This window comes from Thalassophryne amazonica, chromosome 3 (assembly GCF_902500255.1).
Source record: "Thalassophryne amazonica chromosome 3, fThaAma1.1, whole genome shotgun sequence".
Lineage (NCBI taxonomy): Eukaryota > Metazoa > Chordata > Actinopteri > Batrachoidiformes > Batrachoididae > Thalassophryne > Thalassophryne amazonica.
Window position 1 is genome coordinate 137,479,218 of NC_047105.1, and position 15,945 is coordinate 137,495,162.

The 15,945-nt window shown below is 40.5% G+C and overlaps 1 protein-coding gene across 1 annotated transcript in view; it reads right to left on the minus strand.

Annotated features, from left to right (window-relative positions):
- Positions 1 to 15,945, minus strand: part of cntn3b (contactin 3b) — a 519,637-nt gene that overhangs the window by 76,694 nt on the left and 426,998 nt on the right. The window contains 1 exon segment of the mRNA XM_034167483.1: positions 1,859 to 2,008. Within this exon segment, the coding sequence (XP_034023374.1) occupies positions 1,859 to 2,008 (150 nt within the window).

Here is a 15,945-nt window from a genome sequence, read left to right on the forward strand (position 1 = left end):
AGAGCCCATTAGCATCAGCCTAGAAATGCCGGCTGTGGAGGACAGTTTTTGGACTGTGGCTAGACGGAGGAAGCCCCGTAGGGCTTGGTGCCCGGTTGTGGCACCCTGATCACACTCGCCACTGCGAACTGTGAATTGGTTCTCCCCCTTGGATTTACCTGATGTGAATTTACCGAGCCCACAAGTGACTTCCACTCCTATCTCCAGGCCGAAACACCGGACTTCAGTGATAGGGGATTCTATCAACCGCAAAGTCAGGTTACAGACGCCGGCTGACGTTAAATGTATTCCTGCGGCCAGAGCTCCCGACATTGCATCCCATCTTAGGGTGCTGATGCTGCAGAAGGAAAGACAGACTAAGGAACATGACATGAGATATAGTCACATAGTTATTCACGTTGGCACCAATGATATCAGGATGAAGCACTCAGAGGTCACAAAAATGGACACAGAGAGACCTTGCCAGAAAGATGTGTCGGCATCAATTAATAGTCTCTGGTCCCCTCCCCTCCCGGGGTACTGATGAGGCGTTTAGCAGGCTGACATCATTAAACAGGTGGCTGGTGCAGTTTTGTCAACAGCAAAGCTTTAGCTTTATTAATAACTGGCCTATGTTCTGGGGCCACCGTGGCCTGATGATGCCGGATGGCCTCCACCATATTGGAGAAGGTGCTGCCATCTTGTCTGCGAACATAGATAGAGCTCTACAGGGAGGGTAACATTAGGAATCTACAGCAGGCCATGGAGCAGGTGATTAGAGACCCTGCAAGGCTTATGACAAATGTGGATGTGGAATCCATTAGCTTAGCAGGGAAATTAGTGCAGAAAATCCACTATGGTGATAATGCAGTTTATCTGCCAGGGAGGAAATTCAACAAGTTGAGACTGTGGCCTGCTTCTGTAGATGTGTCCATAAAAATCATAGAGAGATATGCTTTGCAAACTTATTATCCATTACTGTATTGGATGATGTTGAAATTATGGATGGCCCAGTGGTTGTTGCAGCAATAGCAAAGATTTCATGTCTGCTACCTACAACGCGCGTGGAATGTCTCAAACCTAAACCTACTTCTAGGCATCTTATATATGCTACTCTGGAACCACCCCTAAACCCAAACAGTTCAACTGTCAACCACACTGAGGTTCTTAGACTAGGTCTCATTAACATAAGATCACTGTCCTCAAAATCATTGTTGATTAATGATTAAATTATTGATCTTCACTTAGATATGATTGGGTTATGTGAAACCTGGCTTAAACCTACAGCTGTCCTCCCCTTAAATGAAGCCTGCCCACCAGCATATACATTTAGTTACGTCCCTCGTGATGCGAAGCAAGGCGGGGGTGTTGCTCTTATTTATAAATCTAGGTTTAGCTTATTAACTGTTGGGGGTCACAAATATAACTCGTTTGAGCATCTGATTCTCCGCTCTGCTCAGGATATTATGCATTGCCAAGGTCAGAAGAATAAAAATCAGCCGTATTACTTTGTCACTGTATATAGGCCTCCTGGGAACCATTAACAAGGCTGTTTTTATTCCTCATGTCAGAGAACAACATAAAGTTAATTTGTACACTGTGGATATGCAAAACCACACAAAATTGTACACAGACATATATTGGGCAGGATTGGCAAAATGTTCAAAAGTAAGTAACACTATCACCCAACCAAGTAACAGACATCAAAACAGAATGGATTAAAGCGTGATTAATTTTGATATTTTAAAAAATGATGCATTATTAGTGCTGTAATTAATTAATCCATGTTAAGACATTTTTACAGCCATAGTATAAACAAAGATGGTTTTAGCAGAACATGTCTTACTGTATTGATACTTTATTGATATCTTTCACGTACTGGTATCCTCTGTCCTGGTCTTGGCTGAAGCTGGACTGGGCTCTCCCAGGCCTACAGTGTTGCGGGCCACCAACCTGAACTCATATTCCACCCAGGCATTCAAACCCACCACTGTGGCTGTCAGCATATTTCCATTGATCACCTCAGGCACTAGAAAAAGACCATTAGACTTTAAGAAAATCAGAATGCGGCAAAACAGAAATAAATTGAATGTCAGAATAATGCCAGTACAAACAAGAACCATACGAGGTCTATTAGATAATAAACCGACCCTTTTATTTTTTTTAACTACATGGATTTGAATGACGTGCGATTACACCAATCATGCTTGAACCCTAGTGCGCATGCATGAGTTTTTTCACGCGTGTCGGTGACGTCATTTCCCTGTGGGCAGGCCTTGAGTGAGATGTGGTCCCGCCCTCTCGGCTGAATTCCTTTGTTTCACACGCTGCTCGAGACGGCGCGCGTTGCTTTATCAAAATTTTTTCTGGACCTGTGAGGAATATCCGAGTGGACAGTATTCGAGAAATTAAGCTGGTTTTCGGTGAAAAGTTTAACGGCTGATGAGAGATTATGGGGTGTTTCTGTCGCTGTAAGGACTTCCCACGGAGCGGGACGTCATGCAGCGCTTCCAGGCGCAGTCATCGGCCTGTTTCGACCTGAAAACATCCTAATTTAAGGCTTAATTCACCCAGGACGTCGTGAGAGAACAGAGAAGATTCAGAAGAGGCTGGCATGAGGACTTTATGCGGACATTCCACTGTTTAAGGACATTTTGTAATGAAAGACGTACGCGCAAATTCGCCGAGTCGTTTCCGTGATGACTCGGCAAATCTGTGTGCGCCGCGACAGGAAAAACACCTCCGTGTTGAAAACCATTTGTAAAATTCAGGCGGCTTTTGATGGCTTTCAACAAGTGAGTAACTGAGAAATTGTTTAACAGCTTGGGCATGTTCCAACTTGCCCGTTAAGGTTTCCAACGGAGGTGTTTTTCCTGTGGCAACCCCCCGCGGTCGGGTCTGGCCCGACATGCGACTCTACCCGCACATTCTTTCATTACAAAATGTCCGTTAACAATGGAATGTCCGAATAAACTCCTCATGTCGACTTCTTCTGAAAGTTCTCTGTTCTCTGACGACTTACTGGGTCAACAGAGCCTAAAATGTGGAAGTTTTCAACTTGAAATGGCGAGAAGCTGCCGCCTTGAAGCGCAGATCGCTGTCAGGCGCCGTGGGCTGTCCTTACGGCGACACTACCAGACCAAAATCTCTCATCAGCCATTAAACTTTTTACCGAAAACCAGCTGAATTTATCGAATGGTGTCCACTCAGTTGTGCCTTACAGTTTTGAAAAAATTTTAATCAAACAAAGCAGCAGTCTCTGAGCCATTCCTAAACAATGAAAAAATCGACGAGAGGGTGGGCCACTCCTCACTCAAAGACTGCCCACAGGCGAATGACGTAACCGACAGGCGTGAAAAAACTCTCGCATGCCCACGAGGGTTCAAGCATGTCTGATGTAATCACACGTGATTCAAATCCATATGGTTTTTGAAAAAAAATAATAAGGTCGGATACTTTTCTAATAGACCTCGTATATAATTTATAACCCTTTTCCACTGAAATGTATAATATGTCCCACAATAATCAAAACTTAGCAAACATTCTGTCATACATTTTGATAAGAAGGATCTCCAAGAAAATGCTCACTTATTGTATCTATTGGTGCAACGTTTGCAGAATTCGAAATTCTTTGACTGGATGAGCACATGTTTTGAATGTAACTTTTTTATACAGCTTTTTTTCATGTAGGCTGATATTATGATCAATATTAGAACAGCAGACCTTAAAAAGACATGGAGAATAGGGTGGGTCCTCAAGCCAAAAACTAAATGAAGCCAAAATACCTCAGTAAGTACCTGGTGATTGATCCTTAATCCTACATTGTCCATGCAAGTGAGGTGTGGGTCAGATTACAAAGTTACTTAATCTTTTTTGACCAAGAAAAAGATATGTTTCAAAGTTCTGTTCACATTGCTATTTTTGTTATCTAACTCTGCAGTTTTGTTTTACCATGAAGCAAACGGACCAAAAATAGCCCTGACTGACAGCTGCTTTCTGTCAGACATTTTAATGGCGCACATGTGGCTCTCTAAATTGTTCACCATTGAGTACAATTTTCAATGCCAGAGTAATAATGAAAAGAATCAGCAGCTGCAACATTAAGTGTGGCATACAGAAGTAAAACATTTAGCAGGGTCGTGATTTTGAAATAAAATGTTCAATCATACGGCAGTTAAGGCTTATTTAACATCAGTGAGCATAAGTGGGAATTTAATCGTATGTGGAATTTAAAGCATTAAGTGTTGCAGAGCCCTGGCTGTAAAAAAAAAAGGATCATTCAGCTCTCTGTAGCCTAATTCCAGAAAACATGATTCCAAAAATGATCCGGGTGACTAGACACTATTAAAGTGATGCAGTGGCTTAAAAAAAAACACATACAACCCCTGGCAAAAATTATGGAATCACCGGCCTCGGAGGATGTTCATTCAGTTGTTTAATTTTGTAGAAAAAACGCAGATCACAGACATGACACAAAACTAAAGTCATTTCAAATGGCAACTTTCTGGCTTTAAGAAACACTATAAGAAATCAAGAAAAAAAGATTGTGGCAGTCAGTAACGGTTACTTTTTTAGACCAAGCAGAGGAAAAAATAAGGAATCACTCAATTCTGAGGAAAAAGTATGGAATCACCCTGTAAATTTTCATCCCCCAAACTAACACCTGCATCAAATCAGATCTGCTCATTGACATTGACCCTATGCCATGACATTGACCCTATGTGTCTTTTTGCAAGGAATGTTTTCGCAGTTTTTGCTCTATGGCAAGATGCATTATCATCTTGAAAAATGATTTCATCATCCCCAAACATCCTTTCAATTGTCCAAAATATCAACGTAAACTTGTGCATTTATTGATGATGTAATGACAACCATCTCCCCAGTGCCTTTACCTGACATGCAGCCCCATATCATCAATGACTGTGGAAATTTACATGTTCTCTTCAGGCAGTCATCATTATAAATCTCATTGGAACGGCACCAAACAAAAGTTCCAGCATCATCACCTTGCCCAATGCAGATTCGAGATTCATCACTGAATATGACTTTCATCCAGTCATCCACAGTCCACGATTGCTTTTCCTTAGCCCATTGTAACCTTGTTTTTTTTCTGTTTAGGTGTTAATGATGGCTTTCGTTTAGCTTTTCTGTATGTAAATCCCATTTCCTTTAGGCGGTTTCTTACAGTTCGGTCACAGACGTTGACTCCAGTTTCCTCCCATTCCTTCCTCATTTGTTTTGTTGTGCATTTTTCGATTTTTGAGACATATTGCTTTAAGTTTTCTGTCTTGACGCTTTGATGTCTTCCTTGGTCTACCAGTATGTTTGCCTTTAACAACCTTCCCATGTTGTTTGTATTTGGTCCAGAGTTTAGACACAGCTGACTGTGAATAACCAACATCTTTTGCAACATTGCATGATGATTTACTCTTTTAAGAGTTTGATAATCCTCTCCTTTGTTTCAATTGACATCTCTCATGTTGGAGCCATGATTCATGTCAGTCCACTTGGTGCAACAGCTCTCCAAGGTGTGTTCACTCCTTTTTAGATGCAGACTAACGAGCAGATCTGATATGATGCAGGTGTTAGTTTTGGGGATGAAAATTTACAGGGTGATTCCATAATTTTTTCCTCAGAATTGAGTGATTCCATATTTTTTTCCTCTGCTTGGTCTAAAAAAGTAACCGTTACTGACTGCCACAATCTTTTTTTCTTGATTTCTTATAGTGTTTCTTAAAGCCAGAAAGTTGCCATTTGAAATGACTTTAGTTTTGTGTCATGATCTGCTTTTTTTCTACAAAATTAAACAACTGAATGAACATCCTCCGAGGCTGGTGATTCCATAATTTTTGCCAGGGGTTGTACACTCATGATCTGGAAGATTCAAGTTCTTATATGAAAAACAGCAGAAAAAAGCCCTCACTAAAAAAAACTGGCAACATTGTGATGTGGCAACAACGATTCCGGTGCACAGTCCGGATAATTACCTGCAAGCTCAGTCAGTCCGTGCGTGCGGTTTTCCCAGGCTGGGAGAACCAAGAAGAGAGTCCCTCTCTCCTCTTGTCTGTAGTGCGGTAGCCACTTTCATCAGTGGTCTGCTGTGACGCGCAGGTGGTGACACACACACAGAAGCTGCCCACGCTGCTTCCTGCCTATGTGCCTCCTCCTCTGATTACTTTTGCTTATACCTATTAACATTTAACACAAATTTTAGATATATCGTTACAAGTAGCCTGTAACGATGATTTTTCACAAGCTTGGTTTTTGTGGTGCCCCCAGGCAGCATGGTGCCCTAAGCGCAGTGCGGAATTTGCATGTGCAGAATGACAGCACTGCATATAAAGCGCCTTGGGGCAACTGTTTGTTGTGATTTGGTGCTATATAAATAAAACTGATTTGATTTGATTTGATTTGATATAAACATATATCGCTTTTGCCATGGGCTGGAGTGGCCACTCAGTGCGCACACTGGCAGGGTGCTCCATGTGAAAAAGGACCGTCCAAACTAGGCATGTGAATCTCATCACTGAGAACAATTTGACACGCACTTCGACACACTACCAGCAATACGATACATATAGCGATACGTGACGATACGTGAGATAATGACGATCAGATGTGAGACGATGCGATACAATTCATCCCTGTTCACGATATGATGCGATTTGATATGTATTTGATAGCGAATCAATTCCCCATAATGCGATACGATGCATATTGGTGCGATGTGTTTAGGGAGGGGTATTGATAAGATTTTATCAATATTGATGCCATTATCGATTCTGCTTATCAATTGGATTCTTTTTCGCTTCCCTTATCAATACCTTTTGTGAATTTTCTGTGTACTAGAAGTAGGCTATACAGGTTTTCTATGTCAACAACATTTTATTGAGTCTTGAAGTAAATTAATATGAAATTGGTCACTGGATCCTTGATATCTGAACTTAAATAAAATCAATAAAATCTGTACATGGTCAGTGGATCCTTGATGTACATGATGGATCCTTGATCTCTGGACATAAATAGAAATAAACAAAATCTGTAGTTTTTGTCAAAATCATTTCCTTTCAAATATTAATGGCACAAATGTAACTCCATAAATAAAAAAAAAAAAAAAAGGATGCCGCATTTTTGGGGAAAAAAAATACGGTTTTGGTCAGTTGGAGTTCTGTTGTTTGTATTATAACGTTTGGAAAGAGGTGTCATTTGATTTAAAATGGCAAATTGCTCTGAAGTTATTAATTCCGACCAAAATCTGCATGGCTCTTTGGATCTGTGAACTTATTGTAAGGCAAGGCCATACAATAATTATGTAAAACCCCAACGGTCAAAACGACCCCCTGTGAGCAAGCACTTGGCTACAGTGGGAAGGAAAAACTCCCTTTTAACAGGAAGAAACCTCCAGCAGAACCAGGCTCAGGGAGGGGCAGTCTTCTGCTGGGACTGGTTGGGGCTGAGGGAGAGAACCAGGAAAAAGACATGCTGTGGAGGGGAGCAGAGATCGATCACTAATGATTAAATGCAGAGTGGTGCATACAGAGCAAAAAGAGAAAGAAACAGTGCATCATGGGAACCCCCCAGCAGTCTACGTCTATAGCAGCATAACTAAGGGATGGTTCAGGGTCACCTGATCCAGCCCTAACTATAAGCTTTAGCAAAAAGGAAAGTTTTAAGCCTAATCTTAAAAGTAGAGAGGGTGTCTGTCTCCCTGATCTGAATTGGGAGCTGGTTCCACAGGAGAGGAGCCTGAAAGCTGAAGGCTCTGCCTCCCATTCTACTCTTACAAACCCTAGGAACTACAAGTAAGCCTGCAGTCTGAGAGCGAAGCGCTGTATTGGGGTGATATGGTACTACGAGGTCCCTAAGATAAGATGGGACCTGATTATTCAAAACCTTATAAGTAAGAAGAAGAATTTTAAATTCTCTTCTAGAATTAACAGGAAGCCAATGAAGAGAGGCCAATATGGGTGAGATATGCTCTCTCCTTCTAGTCCCCGTCAGTACTCTAGCTGCAGCATTTTGAATTAACTGAAGGCTTTTTAGGGAACTTTTAGGACAACCTGATAATAATGAATTACAATAGTCCAGCCTAGAGGAAATAAATGCATGAATTAGTTTTTCAGAATCACTCTGAGACAAGACCTTTCTGATTTTAGAGATATTGCGTAAATGCAAAAAAGCAGTCCTACATATTTGTTTAATATGCGCTTTGAATGACATATCCTGATCAAAAATGACTCCAAGATTTCTCACAGTATTACTAGAGGTCAGGGTAATGCCATCCAGAGTAAGGATCTGGTTAGACACCATGTTTCTAAGATTTGTGGGGCCAAGTACAATAACTTCAGTTTTATCTGAGTTTAAAAGCAGGAAATTAGAGGTCATCCATGTCTTTATGTCTGTAAGACAATCCTGCAGTTTAGCTAATTGGTGTGTGTCCTCTGGCTTCATGGATAGATAAAGCTGGGTATCATCTGCGTAACAATGAAAATTTAAGCAATACCGTCTAATAATACTGCCTAAGGGAAGCATGTATAAAGTGAATAAAATTGGTCCTAGCACAGAACCTTGTGGAACTCCATAATTAACTTTAGTCTGTGAAGAAGATTCCCCATTTACATGAACAAATTGTAATCTATTAGACAAATATGATTCAAACCACCGCAGCGCAGTGCCTTTAATACCTATGGCATGCTCTAATCTCTGTAATAAAATTTTATGGTCAACAGTATCAAAAGCAGCACTGAGGTCTAACAGAACAAGCACAGAGATGAGTCCACTGTCCGAGGCCATAAGAAGATCATTTGTAACCTTCACTAATGCTGTTTCTGTACTATGATGAATTCTAAAACCTGACTGAAACTCTTCAAATAGACCATTCCTCTGCAGATGATCAGTTAGCTGTTTTACAACTACCCTTTCAAGAATTTTTGAGAGAAAAGGAAGGTTGGAGATTGGCCTATAATTAGCTAAGATAGCTGGGTCAAGTGATGGCTTTTTAAGTAATGGTTTAATTACTGCCACCTTAAAAGCCTGTGGTACATAGCCAACTAACAAAGATAGATTGATCATATTTAAGATCGAAGCATTAAATAATGGTAGGGCTTCCTTGAGCAGCCTGGTAGGAATGGGGTCTAATAAACATGTTGATGGTTTGGATGAAGTAACTAATGAAAATAACTCAGACAGAACAATCGGAGAGAAAGAGTCTAACCAAATACCGGCATCACTGAAAGCAGCCAAAGATAACGATACGTCTTTGGGATGGTTATGAGTAATTTTTTCTCTAATAGTTAAAATTTTGTTAGCAAAGAAAGTCATGAAGTCATTACTAGTTAAAGTTAATGGAATACTCAGCTCAATAGAGCTCTGACTCTTTGTCAGCCTGGCTACAGTGCTGAAAAGAAACCTGGGGTTGTTCTTATTTTCTTCAATTAGTGATGAGTAGAAAGATGTCCTGGCTTTACGGAGGGCTTTTTTATAGACTCTTTTTCCAGGCTAAGTGAAGATCTTCTAAATTAGTGAGACGCCATTTCCTCTCCAACTTACAGGTTATCTGCTTTAAGCTACGAGTTTGTGAGTTATACCACGGAGTCAGGCACTTCTGATTTAAAGCTCTCTTTTTTAGAGGAGCTACAGCATCCAAAGTTGTCTTCAATGAGGATGTAAAACTATTGACGAGATACTCTATCTCACTTACAGAGTTTAGGTAGCTACTCTGCACTGTGTTGGTATATGGCATTAGAGAACATAAAGAAGGAATCATATCCTTAAACCTAGTTACAGCGCTTTCTGAAAGACTTCTAGTGTAATGAAACTTATTCCCCACTGCTGGGTAGTCCATCAGAGTAAATGTAAATGTTATTAAGAAATGATCAGACAGAAGGGAGTTTTCAGGGAATACTGTTAAGTCTTCTATTTCCATACCATAAGTCAGAACAAGATCTAAGATATGATTAAAGTGGTGGGTGGACTCATTTACTTTTTGAGCAAAGCCAATAGAGTCTAATAATAGATTAAATGCAGTGTTGAGGCTGTCATTCTCAGCATCTGTGTGGATGTTAAAATCGCCCACTATAATTATCTTATCTGAGCTAAGCACTAAGTCAGACAAAAGGTCTGAAAATTCACAGAGAAACTCACAGTAACGACCAGGTGGACGATAGATAATAACAAATAAAACTGGTTTTTGGGACTTCCAATTTGGATGGACAAGACTAAGAGTCAAGCTTTCAAATGAATTAAAGCTCTGTCTGGTTTTTGATTAATTAATAAGCTGGAATGGAAGATTGCTGCTAATCCTCCGCCCCGGCCCGTGCTACAAGCATTCTGACAGTTAGTGTGACTCGGGGGTGTTGACTCATTTAAACTAACATGTTCAATTGAATACACCACAAAGACAAGATATTTAATGTTCAAACTGATAAACTTTATTGTTTTTGTGCAAATATTTGCTTATTTTGAAATGGATGCCTGCAACCCATTTCAAAAAAGCTGAGACAGTGGTATGTTTACCACTGTGTTACATCGCCTTTCCTTCTAACAACACTCAATAAGCATTTGGGAACTGAGGACAGTAAATGTATAAGCTTTGTAGGTGGAATTCTTTTCCGGTCTTGCTTGATATACAATTTCAGTTGTTCAACAGTCCGGGTCTCTGTTGTTGTATTTTGCGCTTCATAATGCGACACCCATTTTCAATGGGAGACAGGTCTGGACTGCAGGCAGGCCAGTCTAGTACCAGCACTCTTTTACTACAAAGCCACGCTGTTGTAACACGTGCAGAATGTGGCTTGGCATTGTCTTGCTGAAAGAAGCATGGACATCCCTGAAAAAGACGTTGCTTGGATGGCAGCATGTGTTGCTCCAAAACCTGGATGTACCTTTCAGCATTGTTGGTGCCATCACAGATGTGTATGTTGCCCATGCCATGGGCACTAACACACCCCCATACCATCACAGATGCCAGCTTTTGAACTTTGCGCTGGTAACAGTCTGGATGGTCTTTTTCCTCTTTTGTCCGGAGTACACTACGTCCATGATTTCCAAAAACAATTTAGAATCTGGACTCATCAGACCACAGCATACTTTTTCACTTTGCATCTGTCCATTTCAAATGAGCTCGGGCCCAGAGAAGGCGGCAGCGTTTCTGGATATTGTTGATGTATGGCTTTTGCATTGCATGGTAGAGTTTTAACTTGCACTTGTAGGTGTAGTGACGAACTGTGTTAACTGCCAATGGTTTTCGGAAGTGTTCCTGAGCCCACGCGGTAAGATCCTTTACACAATGATGTCAGTTTTTAATGCAGTGCCGCCTGAGGGATCGAAGGTCACGGGCATTCAATGTTGGTTTTTGGCCTTGCCGCTAGTGTAGAAAGTTCTCCAGATTCTCTGAATCTTCTGATTATATTATGGACTGTAGATGATGGAATCCCTAAATTCCTTGCAACTGAACATTGAGAAATATTGTTCTTAAACTGTTGGACTATTTTTTCACGCAGTTGTTCACAAACTCGTGATCCTCACCCCATCTTTGCTTGTGAACGGATGAGCCTTTTGGTGATGCTCCTTTTATACCCATTCATGACACTCACCTGTTTCCAACTAGGTGTTCTTTGAGCATTCCTCAACTTTCCCAGTCTTTTGCTGCCCCGTCCCAACTTTTTTTAAACATGTTGCAGGCATCCATTTTAAAATGAGCAAATATTTACACCAAAACAATAAAGTTTATCAGTTTGAACATTAAATATCTTGTCTTTGTGGTGTATTCAGTTGAATATAGATTGAAGAGGATTTGCAAATCATTCTATTCTGTTTTTATTTACAACTACACCATGAGGCACGGATGTCAGCTTGCTGTCCTCACGTAAGAATAAATTAAATCATATTGCTTCAGCTGACTGCCATCTCAGCAAACCGCAACGCTTGTGAATATCATGCCATGCTGAGAATCACTGTGAAGTGTGTGTCACTGCAGGATTTCTCCACATTGAAATAATTAACACACATATCACACTTGCAATGTGGGCACCAGCAGAACACTGCCTGCTGGACACGCCATGCTGGTTGACGCTTTCATGACACGAGAGCAAGCAATTCATGAGAGGGGAGACCGGCTGATGTCTTCATGAGAAGAGCACATCGGGTAATTCATGTAAAACATAAAAGAGAGAACAGTAATCCACGTCATTTCATTGCTTCCTGGTGTACGTCTAGGCGAAGGCTAACTCCGCTCTTTATAACAGGAATTTTAAGTATTATAAATTGTGGTGTTTTATTAATTTTTTGCTGTGTGTACGAATTTCCACGTGCTTACATTGTGTTCATGTGCGCAAACACAAGCATGCACGAAACCATTGCTGCAGTATCGTGCACGCCTGTCCGACCATGTGTCTGTCCCGACAGCAAGTCGAATGTTTTGCTGTTTCCCACTTAGTTTTTGGATCGCAGATTTTCTTCCAGTTTCTGCATCTTTCGTGTTATATGTGAAGGGGCCCTAATGATAATAATAAGTATTAAGAGGCATGTGTGTAAAACTTTTATTTGCTTCATTCAATATGTGTTATTTTATTATTACTTGATTTATAAATACATCCATGATGAAGGATTTATGTAACTGCGTTATCCAACAGAAATCCTGTTTTCCCTTGATACCTTATTCTCCATTTAAATTGCTTTTAGCTTTGCAATTTGGCTGTGCATACCCATATCAAATTATGTTTCTATTATATTTAAAGTAAACTTAAAGCAGTGACTGTATATTGCTGGGTCTGAGGTTTATTTTGTCCTTCAGAAAATGTACCTCAAGTGGGACCTTTCCACTAGTCGTAGTGTCCAGTAGTCCTAATTCTAGTATTAAGGAGAACATGTTAAAGTTGTTTTTACATTTATATGTAGGCTATAAATTGCAATAAAGAAGGTTAAGTAATGTTACAAAAGTGTGACAATTTCAAAAATTAACATTTAATTATGGTGAAGTACCATTATTTGTTGATTCAACACATTTCTAGACAACAGTACAATTAAATGTGTTTAGTGGTGAATATGTGATGTTTTGACTCACTGTGAGCAATGTTGAGAAATGTTTGCTTCTCAGAATGCTAACTGGAGAACCACATCCTTCTTTTTCTGGGTCATGCTCAAAACTGCTCAATCACCCCTCATACGTACATGTAGATTCACCATCAATTTTAATTTTATTTTATAACCCAGTTGAGGAGCATTTGGAAAGACCAGAAAATGACTTGTTTTATTTGGACAGCAGTTTTTTTTTTTCAGTCACTGAAATGGTTTTTGAAAAAATGAAAAAGGAAAAACTGTTCCGATATATTTCATGTCTGTAAGTTCTTTCCCAGTCATAGAAAGTCCAATAAAAGATACTAATTATTTAATGTTGCAGGTACAATATCAGTTAATTTTTCTGTCTGTGTTAGCTGCATGAAAAAATAGGTGCCAGGTACATTCGCTCAAGGGAGCAGTACACCAGATGGAGCAACGTTTAATCTGATAACATAGAAGTCAAAATGCAAATCAGCATGCAATGCAGACATGATGCTTGTTGTGTGTTTCAGGCTGAGCATCTCATGAACAACAAAATTAAATAGACTTAGTGAAGGGTGGCATTGCTAAACTGGAAGAAAGCTGCTATCTGTATAATCATTCATTTGCATTTTGTTTTTTGTATTTCCAGTGGTAGTCATGAACACAGTTACCTTAATAGGGATCCTCTCTGTGCTACCAGACACTACTAATGACATTTTCACCAATTCAGTGATGACAGGAAGTGGCTGACTGTGGGGTTTTTAGTTTGCCCCACAGGTTTAGGTTGTTGAAGATGTTTCGTCCCTGACGATGTTCGCATTCAAACTCTGCCAATTATCACTATTATTATCCTGACTGTAAATCTGAAGGCAAAAACATTTAGAATTAAGCCGCGTTCACACCAGATGCCACGCGACGCCACAAATTTGCGTCACTCGCTTGGCAATGGACGCGCCACCATCACCCGGTGTGTCGCTCTGCTTGGGTGGAAACTTTCACTGCGAAAAATGACCCCAATGCGTCATCAAATAGGAGGAGCTTCCATTCCGTTCACTGTCAAGTCAACATGGTGGACCTTGATCATACAGAGCAAATTGCTGTGCTGTTTGATGTGGAAAGCTGACAAACGTCGCCAGCGGTGCTGTCTCTGGGTTCACAACATCCTCATGAGATGTTCCCAATTCAGGGAGTTTCATCATTTGCTGCAGGAGCTGCGGTACTTCCGCCTCTCCAGGACACAGTTTGAGGGCTTCCTGTCCCGTTCGCACGCGCACATGTGAACAATTAAAAAAAAAAACTGGCTGCTGCTGCAGTTCCTCGCTCTCCCCTCCAACTATGTCATAACTGTGTTATAAACCATTCACCATTTGTTTTATTATACATCTGTCTAGTTAATAGTCAATTGTCTTCCGGGGGCCAGAGCAGGCGACATTGAAGGAAATTTGAAACTGCTGGCTAAGGCTAAGCGTAAATTTGGTAAGATTGTAATTCAAGATTGTAATGACACCCGGTTACGCCAATCGGAGGTCACTAAAATTAACATTAAATCGGTGTGTAACTTTGCAAACACAATGTCGGACTCTATAGTTTTCTCTGGGCCCCTCCCCAATCGGACCGGGAGTGACATGTTTAGCCGCATGTTCTCCTTGAATTGCTGGCTGTCTGAGTGGTGTCCAAAAAATGAGGTGGGCTTCATAGATAATTGGCAAAGCTTCTGGGGAAAACCTGGTCTTGTTAGGAGAGACGGCATCCATCCCACTTTGGATGGAGCAGCTCTCATTTCTAGAAATCTGGCCAATTTTCTTAAATCCTCCAAACCGTGACTATCCAGGGTTGGGACCAGGAAGCAGAGTTGTAGTCTTACACACCTCTCTGCAGCTTCTCTCCTCCTGCCATCCCCTCATTACCCCATCCCCGTAGAGACGGTGCCTGCTCCCAGACTACCAATAACCAGCAAAAATCTATTTAAGCATAAAAATTCAAAAAGAAAAAATAATATAGCACCTTCAACTGCACCACAGACTAAAACAGTTAAATGTGGTCTATTAAACATTAGGTCTCTCTCTTCTAAGTCCCTGTTGGTAAATGATATAATAATTGATCAACATATTGATTTGTTCTGCCTTACAGAAACCTGGTTACAGCATGATGAATATGTTAGTTTAAATGAGTCAACACCCCCGAGTCACACTAACTGTCAGAATGCTCGTAGCACGGGCCGGGGCGGAGGATTAGCAGCAATCTTCCATTCCATCTTATTAATTAATCAAAAACCCAGACAGAGCTTTAATTCATTAGAAAGCTTGACTCTTAGTCTTGTCCATCCAAACTGGAAGTCCCAAAAACCAGTTTTATTTGTTATTATCTATCGTCCACCTGGTCGTTACTGTGAGTTTCTCTGTGAATTTTCAGACCTTTTGTCTGACTTAGTGCTTAGCTCAGATAAGATAATTATAGTGGGCGATTTTAACATCCACACAGATGCTGAGAATGACAGCCTCAACCCTGCATTTAATCTATTATTAGACTCTATTGGCTTTGCTCAAAAAGTAAATGAGTCCACCCACCACCTTTAATCATATCTTAGATCTTGTTCTGACTTATGGTATGGAAATAGAAGACTTAACAGTATTCCCTGAAAACTCCCTTCTGTCTGATCATTTCTTAATAACATTTACATTTACTCTGATGGACTACCCAGCAGTGGGGAATAAGTTTCATTACACTAGAAGTCTTTCAGAAAGCGCTGTAACTAGGTTTAAGGATATGATTCCTTCTTTATGTTCTCTAATGCCATATACCAACACAGTGCAGAGTAGCTACCTAAACTCTGTAAGTGAGATAGAGTATCTCGTCAATAGTTTTACATCCTCACTGAAGACAACTTTGGATGCTGTAGCTCCTCTGAAAAAGAGAGCTTTAAAT